Source organism: Felis catus, chromosome C1, assembly GCF_018350175.1.
Source record: "Felis catus isolate Fca126 chromosome C1, F.catus_Fca126_mat1.0, whole genome shotgun sequence".
In the NCBI taxonomy this organism is placed as follows: Eukaryota; Metazoa; Chordata; class Mammalia; order Carnivora; family Felidae; genus Felis; species Felis catus.
In genome coordinates, this window is record NC_058375.1 from 149,825,267 (window position 1) to 149,845,147 (window position 19,881).

Genomic DNA, 19,881 nt, shown 5'->3' on the forward strand with positions numbered 1-19,881 from the left:
CTCTAGCATGATGACCTACTTCCAGAAGAATGTTCCTTCAAGATCAAATCTGGGAACTTGTCAGGAAGTCATAGTAGAGAATAAAACAGACGCACAGCCCACACGAGGTTTAGAATCTAGAACCAGATATTTTAAATTGTGACTTATAAAGCCACCAAAACACAAGTGAAGTAAACTCCTATGGCTAAAACACATCTTCAGGCAAGTTACTGAATGTTTCTGGTCTTCAAACATTAAAAAGAAGGACAACTGATTCAAGGCCAAAGTGAATTTCAAGTGAGAATGGGTAGAAGAAAAGCACATTAAGACAAAACAAAACAAAACCCTTCCTTTTTCAAAAGATGTCCATCAAGCTGAGTTGCTGAAAATCATGATTTTGCGTATTTGCCGATTTTAGTGTTTAATGACAGCTGAGGAACTACTGTCTTTATAGGGACACAAAGAGAAGGGACTAGATTTTCCTTTACAATGGAAATGCCATTAGATATTTTAAAATATCATCAACCTCAAATGAGCCACTCTGACAAGAATGATTGCTGTACAAACTGACAACAGAAGACCGAGCAACATTCCACATGCTGTGATTTTAAAAGGGGTAGTCAAAGAGACAGCACGAGAAGCATTTATTTCTGCCTCTTTCCAAAAGAAGTTTGAGACTGCTGGCGAAAATATAAGCAACACTACAAGACAGAAATGGATATGGAGAGCTCAAGGTGAAGGGGAAAAAAAAGCCAGGAGTAGAGTGTTACACAGGCGAGTCCCCTGCCAACTGCCAACAGGGGATGTAAATCTGGCTCAGGACTACTACTAGGAACAGGAGTCAAAATTAAGAAGGAAATACAATAATTATGAAACTGAATGCTCACTAGAATAAAAGCAAGCCCAGGACTTAGGAGAAGTTCCCTTTGTCCCAGCCTGAGGGCCAGAAGGAACTTCCTCCTGGGGTCTTCCTAAGGGCTACTACCCCCTAGCAATGCTCGGTCAGAAGAGCACCTGGAGTCTGAGATTCCCCAGTGCCTGTGTGCGATTCTGCAAGGGCAAATAGCTATGTGGTTCATGTATTGCTTACTCTCCCTGATGACTCTGTTGTATCTAGGGATAAAATTCACACTCCCTGGAACAGTGACTATCAAGTTAGGCTCTTGAAGAGATGCTTTAGGAGTTCCACCAATTTTCCATTTGAATTTTATTATCTTAGCGCTGAAAAAAACCAAACAGGAAATGCAAGCAGATGTGCGGCACAACAACTTTAAAACACAGGTAACAGCCTTCACGTTAAGTCGCTCCAAATGGAGACGCTGGGTCAATGTGTCTCCTGCCATCTCTTTGTGTACATTTGAGCTTCTTCAAAATGAATCACTGATTAGGAAAGCTATAACTCTGCATTGGCATTCTGGAAACTCAAGTCTGCGCATGCCCATTCATATAAAATTATACAAGCAACCTACACACACATCACGCTCAAACAAATGACAGACCAAGAGCAGGTACAACTAGTTGGCATACACCCTCACCATGACCTAACAGCCAATTGTATAATAAAGCTGCCTACCATGTTGACTCAGGATGAAGTGACGTCACTACGACTGGTACTGACTCTAAGTTTTAGGTGCTCCTGGTTGGACTTTTCGGTCTATCATGACACATTTGAATAGCTGTATTAGGGATTCAACATAGAAACAAAACATTTCTAGTTCTCTCTAGCTTCTGGATCAAATTAATTCAAGAGGGTACTGAGATAAAATGCACTGTTAAGAAACTGTCACCTGTGCAACTGCTTATGGGTATAAGTAAGCATTTTCCTGAATGCTGTACAACTAAAATGGAACATAGAAATAAATGAAGTATGTTAGGTTAACAGAATGCTTTTCTGCAACTGTCAACCCGAAGTCTCAATCTCAAATTTTTGAGTTCATCAAAACTGCCTCATTGTTTTCCCTGGTCCATTTTATAAACGTTACAATTCTGTATTTACAAAATATATACTTAAAAAAAAAACCCATTAGTTTGAAACATTTTTACTGTTAAAGATTTCATTTGACTAAGGGGCTTTCCTACTAAAGAAAAATGTCTAAACTTCCCTTGCTGGAGCAGTTCTATTACAGATGTGGAGATAGTGACCCATCAGTCCCTGGAGACTGGGTGAGGCCTATCATTCCAGAGGACAGACGAGCAGCCTCACCAATGGATGATATATTAATCTAATCTGACCTAATCCTAATAGAATTGAATACAAACATTACTCTTTTCTTGTGCGCCATGACGAGGTTGGGAAGCTCGGTGATGCAAAAAAGAACCACAAATCCTTTAGGCAATCCTTCATAAATCTAATTTCTTCCAATAGCTTTTGACAAGAGCTGGCAGTGGAGAGGTTAAAGTTAACTTCTTTGGCAAGACAGTGAAGTACAGATATTTCCTACTCATGAGTAAGGACAGAGTTGAAGGTAGAGTTTACATTCGTTCATGAAAAGAGGCAATCAGGATGGGTGGGTGTTTCAGGAGCCAATGGGATTTATCCTAGGACCGCCACCACCTAATTTTGACTCAAAGAAAGTCACTTAATCTTCTCTGAGCCTCAGTTTTCTCAATTTTAACATGAAGAGACTAAAACAGAGGCTCTTAACTGGGACTGAATATCAGAAATTTCTAGGAGTTGGCAGTAACATTAATACATGCCAGGGTATGTTCTGAGCAGTGCACATGCATTAACCCATTTAGTCCCCACACGAACCTGGTCTTAGTATCCTGATTTTGTACGTGAGGAAACTGGGGCACACAGAGGTTGAGAAATCTGCCTAAGGAAGTTGCAGAGCCAGGCGGAAGGCTCCAGAACCTGTGCTCTTCAGTATAATTGTACGTTACACTGCCTCTCTCTATTTCTCAGAATCTATTTCTCCGAATCTTCTGACTCAGAATCTCCTGAAGAGCCTGGGCATGCAATTTTTAATTCTGGTGAGCACTCCTTGTTAACAGCCTTGACTAGAGGAGATGTAAAGTTCTGTGATTCAGACTGGAGATTGATTAAATAAATAAATAAATAAATAAATAAATAAATAAATAAATAAAATTTTTAATTAAATAAACGCTCAAATTTTTTTGTCTCAATCTGACTCAAAATTAAATGGCCTTTAATAGCTAACTGCATTGTATCAAACAAAAAAAGATAATGAATAAAGGGATAGTAGGAAAAACTGAAGAAACAAAATGTTAGCTAGCCAGCTAAGCAGGAATGACTTACACAGGGCCATTTAAGTAGATGAACTATTGGAGCAAAAGCTATGCCTATAAAGGGGCCACAACAATAATATTTCATAATTTATGGCTTAGATTTGGGGGTGACGATGAAACATTTTGGAAAAAACCCCTGGAAAGGATCTGTGCTCCTATCCAAATGGGCTGGCAGCATAATTTGTTTCCAGGATCACAAATGATTGCCTCTTCGCTTCATCTTTAAAGAAACAGTCCTTATGTTATCAGAGACTGGCCTTTTTGCAAAGTTGGAAGTCTGAAACTACGCGTGTAAATGTGGATACTCAAATGGTTTCTCATAAAGGTTCTCTCACATTTGACACTTAATAGAGGCAGGAAGAAGCTATGGCACAAAGAGAAAATAAAGCAGACAAGTGATGCCGGTCTCATAGGCAATTTAGAGAAGCTTAAACCTGGGCTAGCCAGGTCAGTGAGTACAAAGACAGCCAGGAGAAAGAGCCCATGTCCATTGGCAGAGCCATGAACTTGGTCAGGTTTGTTTGTGTTATGAGTGTACTTCCTCACTAATTCTAGATGCCCCATTTAAGGAAACTCAGCCTCTTCTCCTCCTACTCAGTCCACATCTCTCTTAAAAAATCTCATCTTTAAAGTCTCCAACATGAAACCACATGATCCTATCAAGGGCATGGCAAAGCACGTTATCAAACAAAAAGCAACCTTTTAAAAAGTTTAAGCCCCTAATACTCAACTAGAAAAATTTAAGAAAACAGTTACATGTTGCAGGAATATATAGACCTTATTGTTGACCATGAAGGCTGTATCAATTGAAAGTTTCTATTATACTCGATTCCACTGATGAATAAACATGTTTAATCACTAGTATCTCTTCTGCACTGAAGATTCACTAGTTTGGAACTGATGCACTATTTATTTCCATTTAATAACCACACCAAAAGCACACAAACTCATAAAGCAAATGGGCACTCAATCTGAAAAGCTTCCTGTGAGTGGATGAGAATTTCCAGGCAAGAATAAAAATAAGCTCTTTCTCCTGATCCCCTTATCTGCAATGGTACCAAACTCCCAGTTTCCTACACTCAAAATCTTACACTCAGCTTTGAATCATCTTCCTCCTTGGAGCCACTCCCAGTTTTACATTCCATCAAGGGCAAATCCTAAGGTGGCATGTATCCCCTACCTTCCCAGTGAGGTACAAGCCTTCCTCTGGCATTAAAACCCCCCACCGTACGGTCCTAGTGAAAAAAAGGCAGGCAGCCAGGCTAGTTCTGGCTTTAAACCTGAGTCTGAGCTGCTCATTCCCACCCTGATCAAATGCCAAGCTTTTCCTGATGCCCCAAACCACATGCAGTCACTCCCTATTTTATAATTTCTGTAGCACTTTCTTCTCTCTCTCATGACACATCACATTCTGGCCCATATGATGTGTGAAGTTTATTTTCTATGTGAGACAAGAACCTCCTTGAGGGCCAGAAATATGCCTTGGGCACATCTAGCAAAACCAAAAGCATGATGCTTAATAAATAATGGAATTTCCCACTCACTTCCAATTGTTTAATTTCTCCTCACAAGCTTGGTCTTATGTTTGAAAGAGGTTTATACTTGTAGCAAAACTATAACACTATGTTGTGTCCATTATTATCTAAAACAATGTTGTTTGGATTTGTCAGACAGTGGTCCCTAAAAGAATGTTTCTTTCTGTACGTGCGCTAACCCCAGGCATCAAGCAGATGACAAATTACATACCTCCTCTGTGCTGTGTGATCTTGGGGGAGCTGCACACTCTTCACTAACCAGGAGCTGAATTTTGTACAGCTAGCTACACTAAAACAGATTACTTGGGGGGCGCCTGGGTGGCGCAGTCGGTTAAGCGTCCGACTTCAGCCAGGTCACGATCTCGCGGTCCGTGAGTTCGAGCCCCGCGTCGGGCTCTGGGCTGATGGCTCGGAGCCTGGAGCCTGTTTCCGATTCTGTGTCTCCCTCTCTCTCTGCCCCTCCCCCATTCATGCTCTGTCTCTCTCTGTCCCAAAAATAAATAAACGTTGAAAAAAAAATTTTTTTTTAAATAAAAAAAATAAAAAAACAGATTACTTGGTTAGATTTCAAGAAAAACGAATTTCTCCTCTAAAAACGAATTCCTCCACTATTCCTCCTCTGCCTTTACTTTGAACTTTGACCCTCTTGGCTATTCATGTGGACTTAAGGAAAGCTGATTTTTTTTTGAACAAAATCTTACTACAACTATCACAGCTGTGTGTCTCTTTTAGGGTTCTGGAAAAGGGAGCCCTTTTTGTAGCCTGTGGTAAACAGAGGAACATGGATGCTAAGGGAGGGAGGATGGAGATGATGAACTGGCCTTTAGAGCGTATCTGGGGAGGGAGGGCACACAGCGGTTCAGAGGATGGGCTCTGGAGTGAGATTGTCTGAGCGCAAGCCATGGCTCCACCAAAATCCACCGTACTCCTGAGTCATAAGAGAAAGAACCCTCTTTCGACTTCATCTTTAAAACAAGAATACTACTACTGCTCAGAGAGTTGTTCTTACAATTAAATAATCAAACTACTTGGCATAGTTACTGGCACACAGTAAGCACGCATCTGATTGGCTGCTGGCATCATTCAGGTGTTTACACACTGTACAGGGTTTTTTTCATGGACATTTGTGGAATGAAGATGAGGAAAAGTGAAGAAAGAGGTTATAAATTTCTAAGATCCGTGGTAACCCAATAAAGAAATTCTAAGTCAAACTAAGCACAAATGCCAAATCAAGGTTTTAGAGGCTTTTATTCCCAATGATACTATCGTCACTTTCATATAATGTTTAAACACCCCAGCCTACTGCTACAGAACTCTAAGGTTCCTATAAAGGAACATGGAATGAACATAAAGCAAATTCCATCTGCTCACAGAGAGAAGGAGTGGTTGTTCTTTTAAAAATTATTGTGGTTATGGCCATTATCTTCAGTGCTGGCTTCCCAATTAGATGCTAAAACTAATATTAAAATAGGTGTGCCGACAGCTTGCGCAGTATTTGGGCAATGCAGGGGAGAACGGCTTTTAGTCATGTGTAGGAATAACAAAAAGAAATCCTAAAGAAAAATGTCAATTGGCAATAAGGAGGATTGGTTAAATCTTTAAAGATTCATGCTTACCAAGCCAATGTTACACTGGAGATAAATTTGAACAGACATCACTGAGATTTTCTGCCGAAATATCAAACATATGCATACAGTAGGTACTTGGCAATAATTAGCATCTGCAGTTTCATGTACTCATGACAATGAAACTGCAAGTCTCTTACCTATAGTTAGTTTTAATTTTGCTGCAGTGTGTATTTGAATCATGGAGGGGTTAGGCAGAGGGAAGTGAGTCATGTAGTCTATCACCCACAGTCCATATTTCAAGATTTTTGTTCTAATTGTGTAGCAGTAACTCTCGAGAAGGGATTAAATACTGTGTTAATTTCTGAAAATTTTCCACCACCCAATAAAAACCAACTGATAGTTCTAATGATGAAAGTGAAGGGAGAGCTAAGAGAGGTCTAAGAAAGACATGGATCTCTACTAGAAAGTAGGTACCTGTGTGGAATTTTTTTTTATGCTGAAATTATTTTTGTGAAATTCTGGGATTTCCAAGTCTTCAGACTATGTCTTGGTATGTCAAAGATCTACTGTGCATGCCAGAATTCTTTCATACCATGAAAGGAAATCAAACAGTTAACATGCTGAACAAGAAAACCAAGAGATGAATGAAGACGGAGATGATTCAGTTAAATACACTGTTGGTCTGAAACTCTCAAATCTGTTTTGACTGCTGTTTTTAGAAAAAAAGATCACAAATATGAAATTTGGCTCAGTCTCCAATACATCGTGTTTTGCTCTTTGAGTACACAGAACCTTACGGGAATTTTGACCATAAAGAGAGACTTAGATTACAATTAGTAATGCAACATTTTGACTAAGTAATTTGGGATGCCTTTAAAAGGACGAGACAAAGTCTGAAAACTTCACATCTTAGATCACACTTTTCATCAAAATGCCCAAGTTCCTCAGCGTAAGTCCTCATTGAGTTATTCATTACGTGACATCCTACTACGCTAGCAATAATAGAAAAATGCCAAGTCCCTGAAACTATTGCTATTGGTATTTTATGTTTTAAGAATCTTTTAGGGGCGCCTGCGTGGCTCAGTCGGTTAAGCGGCCGACTTCGGCTCAGGTCATGATCTTGTGGTCCGTGAGTTCGAGCCCCGCATCAGGCTCTGTGCTGACAGCTCCGAGCCTGAAGCCTGTTTCAGATTCTGTGTCTCCCTCTCTCTGACCCTCCCCCGTTCATGCTCTGTCTCTCTCTGTCTCAAAAATAAATAAACGTAAAAAAAAAAAAAAGTTTAAAAAAAAGAATCTTCTAGACCAAGAAAGAACCCTTGAGAGGATAAAAATTAGCTGCTTTATAGCACAAAAACATTTAAAACTTAAAAGAAATTCTGTTACTCATAATACAAATAAAATCTGTATATGGTCAAGAAGTTATACAATAGTAATAAAAACAAAAGTGGCATGCATTTTCTATCATCATAACTCAATTTCACTTTTTGGGAAGATTTTACTTTAAAAAGTGTGCCAGTGAATAAAGAAAAGGTTTTTTTGTTTGTCTGTTTTTTAAAAAGACGCACTAAATGAGAGAACAAGTATTTTTCTACTGCTTTGTTTCTGTTGACTTTTCTTTTTCGTTCGTCTTTCAAAGGAACGAGAAATAAAAATTTGCTAGATAACAGTTTTCAGTACTCTTGCAAAATGCAATTAAAAAAATACTAAAAATTCAGATGGCTTTGGAATACAATACAGCTCAACGAATACAATACAGTTCAACAGGTCCAAATCTCAATTGTCTGAGATAGACAATACCAAACAAAAAATGATCTGTTCGTCTTTCATTCTCAGTGTGTGTGAATTACATAAAACACCACCACAATCACTAAGACACTACTTCAACTTGCTTGGAAGACAACACTTAAAGAGTAAATTATACATTAAAGAGAGATCATCTCCTTGTATCAGCTTCTAATTTAGCCCTACATCAAGAGCTCTGCGTTTGGGAGACTCACACGCCTGACTTTAGAATGATGCTTAATGTAGGCAATAAAACCTTTGGTCTGGGTCTTTCATGTCTGTATAGCTATCGGAATATTCCAGTATAGAATCCATATGTGGAGACAGAGGGAGAGAGAGGTACAGAGAGGAAGAGAGAGGGAGAGACAGAGAGAGAGAGTGCACCGTGTGAGCGTTTCTTCTCTTAAAAAATGCAGTAACTCGGTATGTTCAGGCTTCTTGGACTGAGTCATTTGGGAATACCTGAATGACCTTGGATCACCTGGCTCAACAGTCTCTCCTCAATGTGGAAGTGAGAACCAGCTCTCTTTTGGATGGAATGATTTTTCCTACTTCATCACAGGATCATTGTTTTGAATTTAGGGTCCTTCTCATTTCATGTCATTTCTGTAAATTTCAGAAGATTTCATATTTACCTGGGATTTCAGGGTATTAGATCTAGCAGGCCCGTTGTTACTTTCAGAGTAAAGACCAAAGGTAACATTATTGGGTAAAAGTTGATTAATATTCATCACAGAATGAGTCGCTTTTAGTTTTTACACTAAAAGTAACCTAATCATTTTGGATTAAAGGGATGATTACTCCATTTGTAGAGGAAAAACACCTTTAGCAGATAGATTTCTAAAAAAAAATCTAGAGTTACAGAGATAAAGATGTATAGGGAAATAACATAAAAGTTTCAAGTTGCCCATTTTCCTGATAGTTGCCCGAGTTTTTTTTCCTGTGCTTTTTCTCTCACTTAATACAACTCAAGTTTTCCCTTTATTCAGAGCTAAAAGCTTACAGTCATTTTTAATCATGCTCAAGTCCCGATATTCCTATCTCCTATGCAGTTCCAGTACCTTCTCCTCTTCTCATTTCCTACCACTGCCCTAAGTCAGGGTTGCATCATCTCTCACCTATAAGAGTCTCCTCCGACAAGCCAACCTTTCTACTTCTGGTAGAATTATAATTCTGAGAGAGGGAAAAAACAAAACAACTCACTGGATTATGCTTCTCTTCCATTACATGCACTTTGTAATTGAAGAATAAACACCAAACTTTTTAGCCTATTACTCAAGGTCTAACAATATGCCCCCAACCTGTACTTCCAGCCCCATTTTTGTCTTTACCCACACTCTCCACTCTGGTCACCAGAAGCCTTGCCAACTAGTAATTGTTGAATGACAGCTACACATTGTGCTCTTTTTTAAACTTTTTTTTAATGTTTTATTATTTTGAGAGAGAGAGAGACAGAGCATGAGCAGGGGAGGGTTAGAGAGAGAGGGAGACAGAATCCAAAGCAAGCTCCGGGCTCTGAGCTGTCAGCACTGAGCCTGACGCGCGGCTCGAACTCACAGACGGTGAGATCATGACCTGAGCTGAAGTCGGAAGCTCAACCGACTGAGCCACCCAGGCGCCCCAGTGCTCTCTTAAACACCCAAGTGCTGTCCCACCTCTTGGGCTCTTTCTGAGGCCTGGAGGACCTATTATTCCACGCTGCATGAAATCTTCCCTGTCCTTTAAAGTCGAGACGCCTTCTACCTGAAAGCAACCCCAATGCCCTGGCAGTAAGGTGAACAAAGCCTTCCTCTGACTTCTCACAGAACACCGCACTCATTACAACATTGACTTTGTTCTGTTTTCATTAGGGTTGGTTGTTTATGTCTACCTTTGTAGACCATCTTGCTTCTCTGTTTTGCCTTTGTAAAAGTTATATTTGAAAAAAAATACGGCAAACTTGCAGAAAACAGAAAACAAAGGGACGGGAAATAAAAAGTATTGGGTATTACAACCAGGGACATGGATGACATTAAAAACAACATTTCCTTTTAATTAGTAACAGGCTATAATATTGTAAGTTAGACTTAATTTCACATTTACACTGAAATCATGTTTTATTGCACTTTGACATGCATTAGATATCTATTGAAAGAAAGGACAAAAATAATGGCTGACCAAGATTGGTTTGGGAATGAAAGAAAGGATACATAAGAGGAGTGGAAATATCTTTTGGTTTTTTGTTCATTTGTTCGTTTTTTTTTTTTTTTAATAGTATATTTGCCTTTATTTGCAAGGCTGCTTTATCATTTTTTTAATGTTTGTTTATTTTTGAGGGAAAGAGCATGAGTAGGGGAGGGGCAGAGAGAGAAGGAGACACAGAATCTGAAGCAAACTCCAGGCTCCGAGCTGTCAGCACAGAACCCAAAGTTGGGTTTGAACCCACGAACCATGGGACCATGACCTAAGCCGAAATCTGATGCTTACCTGACTGAGCCATCCAGGCACCCCAATACCTCCTCTTTTGTTTTAGTATCAATAGACTCTTTCTCCTTCAAAATAAGTTGTGGATACACTGAGTTATCCAGACCTTTTCATGAGATGTCATACCATAGTAACCTCTAAGCTACCTAGCCACAGCCAACAGAGACTCACACATCTATTCCTGCTGCAAACCAGGAAGAACTATACCAAAGCTTACATACAAATACTGTTTCTAAATCTTAAAAAAAGATAGTTTGGACACAATGGAAAATTTTACATGCTATAGTCATTATTAAGTCAAGAAATAAATCATGAAACCGAAACCAGTCTTTTTTAAGTGTCAAAAAAAAAGAGCCTCAAGAAGGAGGCGGGCAGTTATGTTAACTATGTTAACATAACCCACTACCCTGGCTTTTGCAGACTTCAGGATCAGAAAAGCTGTTTGTCGCTTTTTTTTTTTTCCACCCTTAGCTTTAAATGTAGGATTACATACAATTTAAGTTTATTCTACTAGTTAGGGTTGTGAGGAATAAAGACATGGGCATGAGGGAGACTAATATTTGTTCAATGACGACTGTGTTCTAGGCAGCAGACCAGCTCCATTCCTCAAATTACTTGATTTAATCCTAATCACAACTTCGTGATATAAGCCATATTTGACCCATTTTACTGGCTCCTAACTGAGAATTAGGTACTTGCCTACCACTGTGGTTGGGAACTCTAGGGTACCAAACACTTGCCATGCTGACCTCCATGATTTTATAACACAGGTGAGAAATCTATGAAGATGACACACTGGGGTACACGGCTGGCTCAGCTGGTAGAGCATGTGACTGTTGATCTCAGGGTCATAAGTTCAAGTCCCATGTTGGGTAGAGAGTTTACTTACAAAAATAAATGAATAAAATCTTTAAAAAAAAGATACACTGTCAGCATCATATCTATCATAGATACACTGCTCAACAGTGGAACAGGCTCTTGGAGAACAGAACAGTATAAAGATGGCTGACTGTGAGGAAGTGACACATAAAAGGAAATAAGGAGAGTTCAGTATGGTCCAAGCATGAAGGAGGCAGGATGGGCTTGGACTTAGCCTTGAAGAATCAAAAAAGGGAAACGGGGAGGCCCCTGAGGTGAGGCAGCAGCAGGAGCAAATCATTCTCACTTGTCACAATGTGGGGGTGGGGGGGAGGGAAGAAAACATTTAATTCTTCTGGCAGTGAGAAGGAAGAAGAAAGGTCATAGAATCTGCAGGACTTGGTGACTGAAAGGGTAATGGGAAATAGTCACCACTGCTCCAAAGCTTCAAGTTGAGAAGAGTAAATTTAGAAATGTGATAGCTTGGAGAGGAAGGAGATAGTGTTGAATCTGAGGTGATAATATGAGAGTGTAAAATGTGTAGAAAATAGTGGCCTTACAAGAAGATGAGGCTATAGAAGAATGAGCCAAAAAGTAAAATCAAAAGAGCAAAAAGTTGAGGAGAAGTGGACAAGGGTAGAAAAGAGCCAGAGAAAATAAGATAGATAGAAGATGCCGGTGCAGTTTCCTTTGAGAACGTGAAGGCAAAATGCAAAGGGTTAAGGTGGCAAGAAAGTGGAAGCGACAAGAGCCCTCAGCCCATCTGTCTCGAAAAATCACCTGAGAAGTCTGAATGAGAGAAATAAAATGGTAACAAAGTCAGGCAAAGTATTTGTTTGGCTGGATGTTAGAGAAGGGAGGGAATTAAGACCGTCTGAAGGTCACGGGGTAATAGATTAATCCCTTCTGTTACTCAGATCATTCCATTTCCTAAGCTTGCTTGTTAACTGTGCTGATGTACTTTCCGAGCAGATAACCTTTCAGAAACAGAAGCAAAGTTGCAGCAGCCTGCAATAGTCACGAGGCTCCAACCAGATTTCCTACACACCTGCCACAATTTAGAAGTTACCTGGTCTGCTTTTCTCATTTAGTACTCCTGGAAAATGTATCTACTTTCAACCCCTATCGCCTTACCACTATGGCCAGGCACATCTCCGCCTGGTTCTTGATGCAGATCTCCATCCGTAACCAGTTCCCTCCAGTCTGAGCCCTGTCCCGTGACCCTAACCATGGTGATCTATACTTTCCAGGGTCAGGAGTCTCTCTCTGACTAGGGTGAGGCTGCTTTCTTACTCTCGTTTCTTCTAACATAGCATGTAGATATTCGACTCCAAACATAGCTTTTTAAAAATATTTTTTGCTTTCCTCTCCTGTTCTCACAGCCCTTATATCATTCTTGTCTTAGACTTGTGCATTGTTTGTATGGAACTAGGTCACTACTACAAACATTCTTAGATATCTTTTCCCATCTTTCTGTTGGATAATACCCTAAAATAAGCCCCCCAAGTTACTTGTTTCAATTGTTGCCCCTCCTGCAGTTCATCCCTTAGGGTCAATTTATAAATATAGTGCTAAATTTTTAATTCTAAAACATTTTTTCATTTTTAGACTTATGAATTTACACCCATCTTTTCTGAGAAGTTTTGATACCTACTTTCTAAAAAATCTCTAATTATGTCCACTGGGTTTTTTAGGCTGTGGATGAGTCACTTTTCCCATAGGATGAGTCACTTCCATGTCACCAACTAGTATTCTTTATTGGAAACAATTAAATCCAGAACAGGAATGCCCTTTTTTCTCTCTCTACATTCTAAGACACAAAATCGTCAGCAAGTCAAACTGGTACTTTTCAGAGGCTCTGTGGTAAATGGAATGAAGCTCTCAGCAGATACTGGCGTATGTATGTCTTGCCTCTGTATAAAACATATCAGGAGCACTATCATCAGAGTTAAGTATCAAACCAGGGGTTTTGCCGATAACAGGAAGGAGTGACAGTGGCAAATGTTTATTGCTGTTATTGATAATAGCGAAGAGAGTGAACCACATTAAGATAATTCACACACGTTAAAGAGACCAAGAACAAAAAAAAGGAGTGAATTGTCTAGGAAAAGTGAGAAAATGATCTTCTACTGCATTTGGAATATGATTTGACTCAATTAAAAAAAATTACTGGCCTAATTTTTCAAGTACATACTTACTGTGCATAAAACATGGCATTCCTCTATTATTTTATGGTTATTTAACCTCTGTGTCCTTGATATTAAAACTCACCTTACATGATTCAAAACTGGCTGAGGAACTATTTGTCTTTTGAAGTCCTCTCTCCTCTTATACCTCAAGAACTGGAGGGCTAACTTCATTCTTTTGTTTCCTCCAGTTATATTTTTAGCTCCTTAGACTTTATGGCGCTCTATCTACCTGTAATTATGCTGCAAAAGCATAAGAAGACGCCAGTAAAGACGAGCAGCAGACAAGATAGCAAAAGGCCTATTTGTGGTCTCGAACAGCTGCAATGGGGCAGGGCACGCCTGGCCAAGTTCCCTCTGACTCTGGCCAGGAATGACAAACCCCACGGGCTGGACTGGCCTTCGGAGGAGTCCCTAGCACAGGACATTATTTCATGATTTCACTGCCCCTAAAGCAAAGGGCTTCAGTCAAAGTCCAAGAAGGCTGATCAAAAGGGTAACCCAGGAAAGGCACAGGGAGGGTGCTGGGAGTGGTGGCCTTAGAGAAACCCTCCAGACCCTGAAGAACTACCACCCACCACCCCACCCTCCTCTCTAAAAACAAAACAAAGCAAAACCACCACCACCTCCTTATGGAAGGCCAGATGTTACTTTTAGTTCCAGTTTGGAAATACTGCTCAAGTTCTGAAACATTTTTTTTTTCTTAAAATGATAAGTAATATATCTGTATTTTACCCAAGACAACAGAAATGAGATGCCATTAATCAGATGTTTAGAAATGGGAATGTTTTTCAGGGAACAGAAACCATTCTCAAGTGGACATTTTCTTCCGCAGTTATGTAAAACTCCTTTTTTGTAAGGGGACATTACTGTCTTTGGGTAAATAAAAGATGTTGTTTGTGTAGGCTTTTATAGCTCAAAGTGATTAGTCTTTACACAATGATCCCTGCACTCTGTATACTGCTTCTGGCTCCTTGATTTAAATTAGCGCTTTCTTACTTAGTGAGTTAACGTAATTTGCAGCAAAGCAACATATTTATATTCTGTTCATCGACCACATTAGCATATAATGCATATTTACTTCGGAACTTCATGCACACGAACACATTTCTTCACAAGACTCAGAAAGGGTGGCAGCGAGAAGGGAAATTGGAATTCTGGAAGCAAGAATTCCCAAAGAGATAAGGGTGAACAACCCAGACCACAAAGCTGCAGGTGCTAGTGAGAACACACTATTATTTCCTGGCCAAAATTAACTCTTACACACGCTTAAGATACAGTTAGATGGTAACTACCTTCCCGACAAACAGTAACAGCTGAAGTTTCTCTTGTTATGGGATAGACCGGCCTCCACAGATGCTTCCTCAAAAAATGAGCAGTCCTAAAAAGGATCCAGCCATACGTTTTGAAAAAAATTCTCATTTTACTTCTCATATGCCAATGAAGTCCAATTCTACTGCGAAGGTGTTCCAATTTATTTTGTGACACAGGCATTTTGCTGATGTTAATGCTGTGTCCAAAGACTTAGAACTTGGAAACTGTCATTTTGCCGATAATGAGGATTTACACTTGTACTAAACCTCTCCTTTAACACAATTTAACACAATGTCACTTTAGAATACGATAAAGGATAAAAGAAATATCTATCAGCTAAAAACAACCAAGAGTAACCGGTACTTACGGCTGGCACAGCTTCACCAGGTCCTGGTCCGTGGTGTTGGGAGGCAGTCCCCGGATATAGAGGTTCGTTTTGCTTAGCTGGTCCCATCCTGAGTTGCTGCTACTGCTGCTGTTGTTATTACTGCTGGTGGTGCTGGGGCTGGGAGGGGCCATGGGGTGGGCTGGGACCAGAGACTGCTGAGAAACAAAGATGAGGAGTGTGAGAACACTAGCTGCAAGGTATTTAGCACCATTCAGAGGCTATAAGAGCTCCGCAACAGAATACACATACAGATCATCTTAAGCGACTTTAATACATATATTTTAATTTACACCTTAAAAAAGTCTGTCCATTCTACACAAAAAGCCCTCTCCTTCAACATGCAATGAATTGTAGAATTTTATTCAGTAGAATGTTCTCCATGTGTCCCTTGAATAGGACTAAATTTATGTAAGATTAACGTATTCACACATTTTAAGGAACACATCTACTGAGACTCTAAATTAACTTGCATGAAGTTATATGATAATAATCATTTTACTGTACCGTAATTTTCTAGTAATTCAGAAATCACTAGACTTTTGAAAAGGTTTTCAAATTCTGAATAACATTTGATTGAAAGTTGCCGATAATTTTATTAAGACTCTTGGGGGAAAAAGATGACTCTTCGAGTGTAAGAAAGTTTGAGTTCAATCACAATGCTGAAATAAGGAAGCCTGCACCTCATTCTAAGTCTGGCACACAGCTCCACTGAGACATTTGGATTAAGATTCACAGGCATGCTGCCTTTCGCTCTGGCTAAGCCTGTGAAATTTAACCCCTGTGAGAACGGTGTGGTAGCTGGAAATCTTCCCAAGTCGCGCAGCAAGGAACAGAACTTGGGTAAAGCCTGAACCTAGGGCTCAGTGTGGTTTCACAGTCAGTAGGCACCTAGGAAGACTGTCTGAAACCACTCGCACCAGATAATTCTCTGTCAACCAATCGAAAGACACCACACTTCTCTGCCCCTGTGCCACACACATGACTTTTGAGGAAGTTAAATGGTTCAGTCTGAGACGGCAGTGAGCACACCCCGAAGTGTCCTCAAAGCAAATGCTCAGCAGTTTCAGACCCGGAGAGGAATTTTGTCACCTCACATCTAAATAATAAATAGACTAACCTAAGGACTTTACTTATACTGAGTAACAGTTTGAAAATATAAAATTAGTCCCTAGATATTAAAAATATTTTCAAATCTTACAGCTTGATTTTTACAACCACAAACAAAAATTTTAGGCACACCTCTAAGACACGATTAAATCCCCCTTTGGAAAGTTGGAAAGCAGAAGACTCCTTGCGATGAATGTCACCTTGCTACCTTGTCGGCAATCTCACCTGTTCACTACAGGTATCTGGCTCTGCACCGAGTTTCTGCCATGACTGTCCTAACTCCACAATATCCCATACACCGGTGTCCTCATTAATCTACACATGTAACCGTTTCTTCATTCCCATACTATGTATTTTTTTTTTCTTCTCACTGCCCAGGGGCCTTGCCAAGATTTTTATGAAGTCCAAACACCGCTTAATCTCAAGCGATTCTCTTTTAGAAGGACAACAGCAAGAAGGGTTAACAATAGTCAGTGTACAAATGAAGGCTGAACTTGAACTGGGAATATCCATGCTGCTTAACCCAAGAAAAAACATACCCGAGATCATATCCTATCAAATGTATTTGAGTTATGCCCGTAAGAAGCAGTTGAACTCCCATCCTTTTCTCTCATCTCTGGTTTTTCTCTAGGGGATAAAGACTCTGCTTTCTAGAAGTAAAACAAAGAGTAAGCCTGTCCCTTGCTCTGCCTCAGGTGGCACCTCACATCTCCCAGGCGTGCCACACAAAGGCCTGTGTTCCTTCTCCAAAATCACTCGATACAACTTGCGCGAGCTGCTACCTGCAATTAGCCAGGCACCCCCTATTTCTCACTTCAGTCAAGTACAGAGGTGTGGGGAAGTGAGACACACATTTGCCTCCCTGTCCTGAGCCTTTGATTTCCACAAAGAACTTTTAGCTAGGCAAGGCTGAATTTTTTCTTCAATCGTCTTTGATCAATGTCGGAGAACCTGTCCTTGCCACAAAACACACGGTCACTCACAGTAGGGCCCAGTATGTTCAGTGCAGCTGGTGGGGGATGAAACATGGTCACCTGGGATCAGCCTTGGACAAGTCTGTGAGAAGCCGTGGATCCGCTTCACCCCCACCCCTCTGGGGCATCACACCAACATGAAGCAAATGAACCATCAGATGGTTTAAGGACTGCATGCCAAGTCTGCATCGGCTCTAACCTCTTCTCTAGGGGGGAAAGTGGAGTGCCAGGTGTGGACTTGCAGAAGTAAAAGACACATTTGGGGGTATGATTTAGTGAGAGATTATTTGGACATGAAAGGAGTAGGTTTTTATTTATGTATTTATTTTTGGCAGAAGCAAAACCATAATTTACATCTTGGAATTTACATAGCTGATTTAATATATCTTTGACGGGCCTCTCTATTTATTACAGTAATATTTTCTCACTCTGGGAAGTCGGTGTGGAGCCTATACAGCCTGTCCCTCCCTGCTTCCCCCCTAGTCTGTCCGGTGGTGGAAGAAAGTTTCTAACACTCTGATCCCAGCTGGGAGAAGGGGGTTTCTGAATGTGCCCTGAGGGGGAATGCCCTCTGGTGAATCTTATACAGAACAAGTTCAAATTCAAACGTTATCCTGATATCAATTATTTCTCAGAACTAGCTGAAGACAGACCAAGATACCCGGAAGAGAGAAGCATTCAATTGTTCTAGGTTGCCAATGTTCTATTTTCTGGTGTAGAAAATTTTAGATCAAAGATTAGGTTTATAAAACGCATAGAAATTAACAACTTAAATCCTAATGACAACTGGACACATGTATAAAGAAAATTCAAACATAAAAAAGCTGGGTTTATTTGCAGAATAGGAAACTTGAGTCTCAACAGGGGTTGGACGTCAGGGCTAGAATGTGAACCCAGGTCTAATAGACAACAAAGCCAGAGCCCTCAAACAGTACTCTACATGGTACACCAGAACCGTCTATATCCTAAATGTGCTATTTGTATTATTTCATTTCTCTGTGCCCATCCTTCCTGCAATCTAAAATATTAAATTCAAGTTTCTAATACCACTGGTGGCCATATATATATATCTATATATATATTATATATATTTCTTTTTTTTTTGAGAAAGACAAAGGTGCCATTAATTTAATGAGTGCACAGGTAGCTTGTGTGTGCGTGTGTTTAACAAAGTCAGCTTCTAAAAGGTTAGTTTTTAAAATTCTACTTTATATTTTCATTAACAAAAGAATTCTGCAAAAAAATTTTTGAAAGCTACAGCACATTACAGCTGAATACCAGAGTCAGCATTTTAGAACAGCTAGACTTAACCAGGGAAGACTTAAATTCCGACTCCCAGACTAAAACGCAATTGAAATGTAAACACTGACAAGTCTTTAAGCACAACTTCAGAGCTCTGATCAATTGAAAATAGTGACACTGTAGCTATGTGCTCAATCACACAAAGAGTAAACTTAAAAAGATATATTAAAAAAAAAATGCTTACCAACAGATGGTATTTTACCAAACTCCATTTTCATTACTGGTTGTCTTTTTATATTTTGCCTCTCAAAACCCCCAAAACTTCCCTGGAATTTGACAAGGACTCTGTCCCCATCCCCTGTCCCCTTGGATGTCGCTAATTTATACAAATTGGACCTAATTAAGGAACCGGGTGGGTGGCTGGCTGACCACAGGTAAACGCTGACCCATCCCACAAGAGCCTTGCCGTCTAGCTCAGCCTTCTCTGGCCTAATTTCACTGCTTCACATCAGGTCAACAAGCTACCCATCAAGTTCTCTATCCAAGAGCAGGGAAAACAAACTAATTTAGTTTTCACAGCAACATTACCTGGGCTTAATTTGCATGCCAAAATTGAGAGAGAAACAAAGTTGGTGAACACGCGGAATGGCTGTGCATGCAGACCCTCACTGCACTCCCTGCAGGAGCGAGCGTGGGCACCAGTGGGAAGAGTGCTTGTCAGCAATCAGGGAGGACTTCCTGAGTGGATGGCTCTGAGGCCGCCATCCCGCCAGGAAGGCCCATTGGTCTCCCACCCTCACACAGGATGATCAACAACAGGCACGTGGCAACTACACACACAGCAAATGAATCTATTTCCCTTTCCATCACATCACCCCCACTCCAATGCCACACTAAGTACACTCTTCTGTATATAAAAAAGTCTAAAGGGTGTTTACAAAAAAAAGGCAAAACTCACCATGTGTGACCTAAAATATTTAGTAATCATGCATTGTTGTAGATTTCTGCTCAGCAAAGATAATAAAAATGAAAATCTGACATTATAATTCTATTGCCTCGTTTCCTCCCTAATACTAATAGGCTATTAGTATTGTGCAAGAATTGTGCTCCCACCAACCTCACAATTGCAGTCATCTTCCCTTCCCCCTTATTTTCTAACTTCCCTGGGGACTCCACTACATTCTGAAGGGAAACCTAGAATCTACCTCTTAATTGCCTTCAAGGCTTCTTTAAAGG

The 19,881-nt window shown here is 40.1% G+C and overlaps 1 protein-coding gene across 12 annotated transcripts in view; it reads right to left on the reverse strand.

Annotated features, from left to right (window-relative positions):
- Nucleotides 1-19,881, reverse strand: part of RBMS1 (RNA binding motif single stranded interacting protein 1) — a 220,265-nt gene that overhangs the window by 77,318 nt on the left and 123,066 nt on the right. For 10 of the 12 annotated variants that reach the window (XM_045033860.1, XM_023259384.2, XM_045033861.1 and 7 more), the window contains one exon: nt 15,302-15,477. In XM_045033860.1, the coding sequence (XP_044889795.1) occupies nt 15,302-15,477 (176 nt within the window). The remainder of the gene's footprint in view (nt 1-15,301; nt 15,478-19,881) is intronic. The other 2 variants (XM_023259385.2, XM_023259388.2) reach the window with 1 other exon arrangement.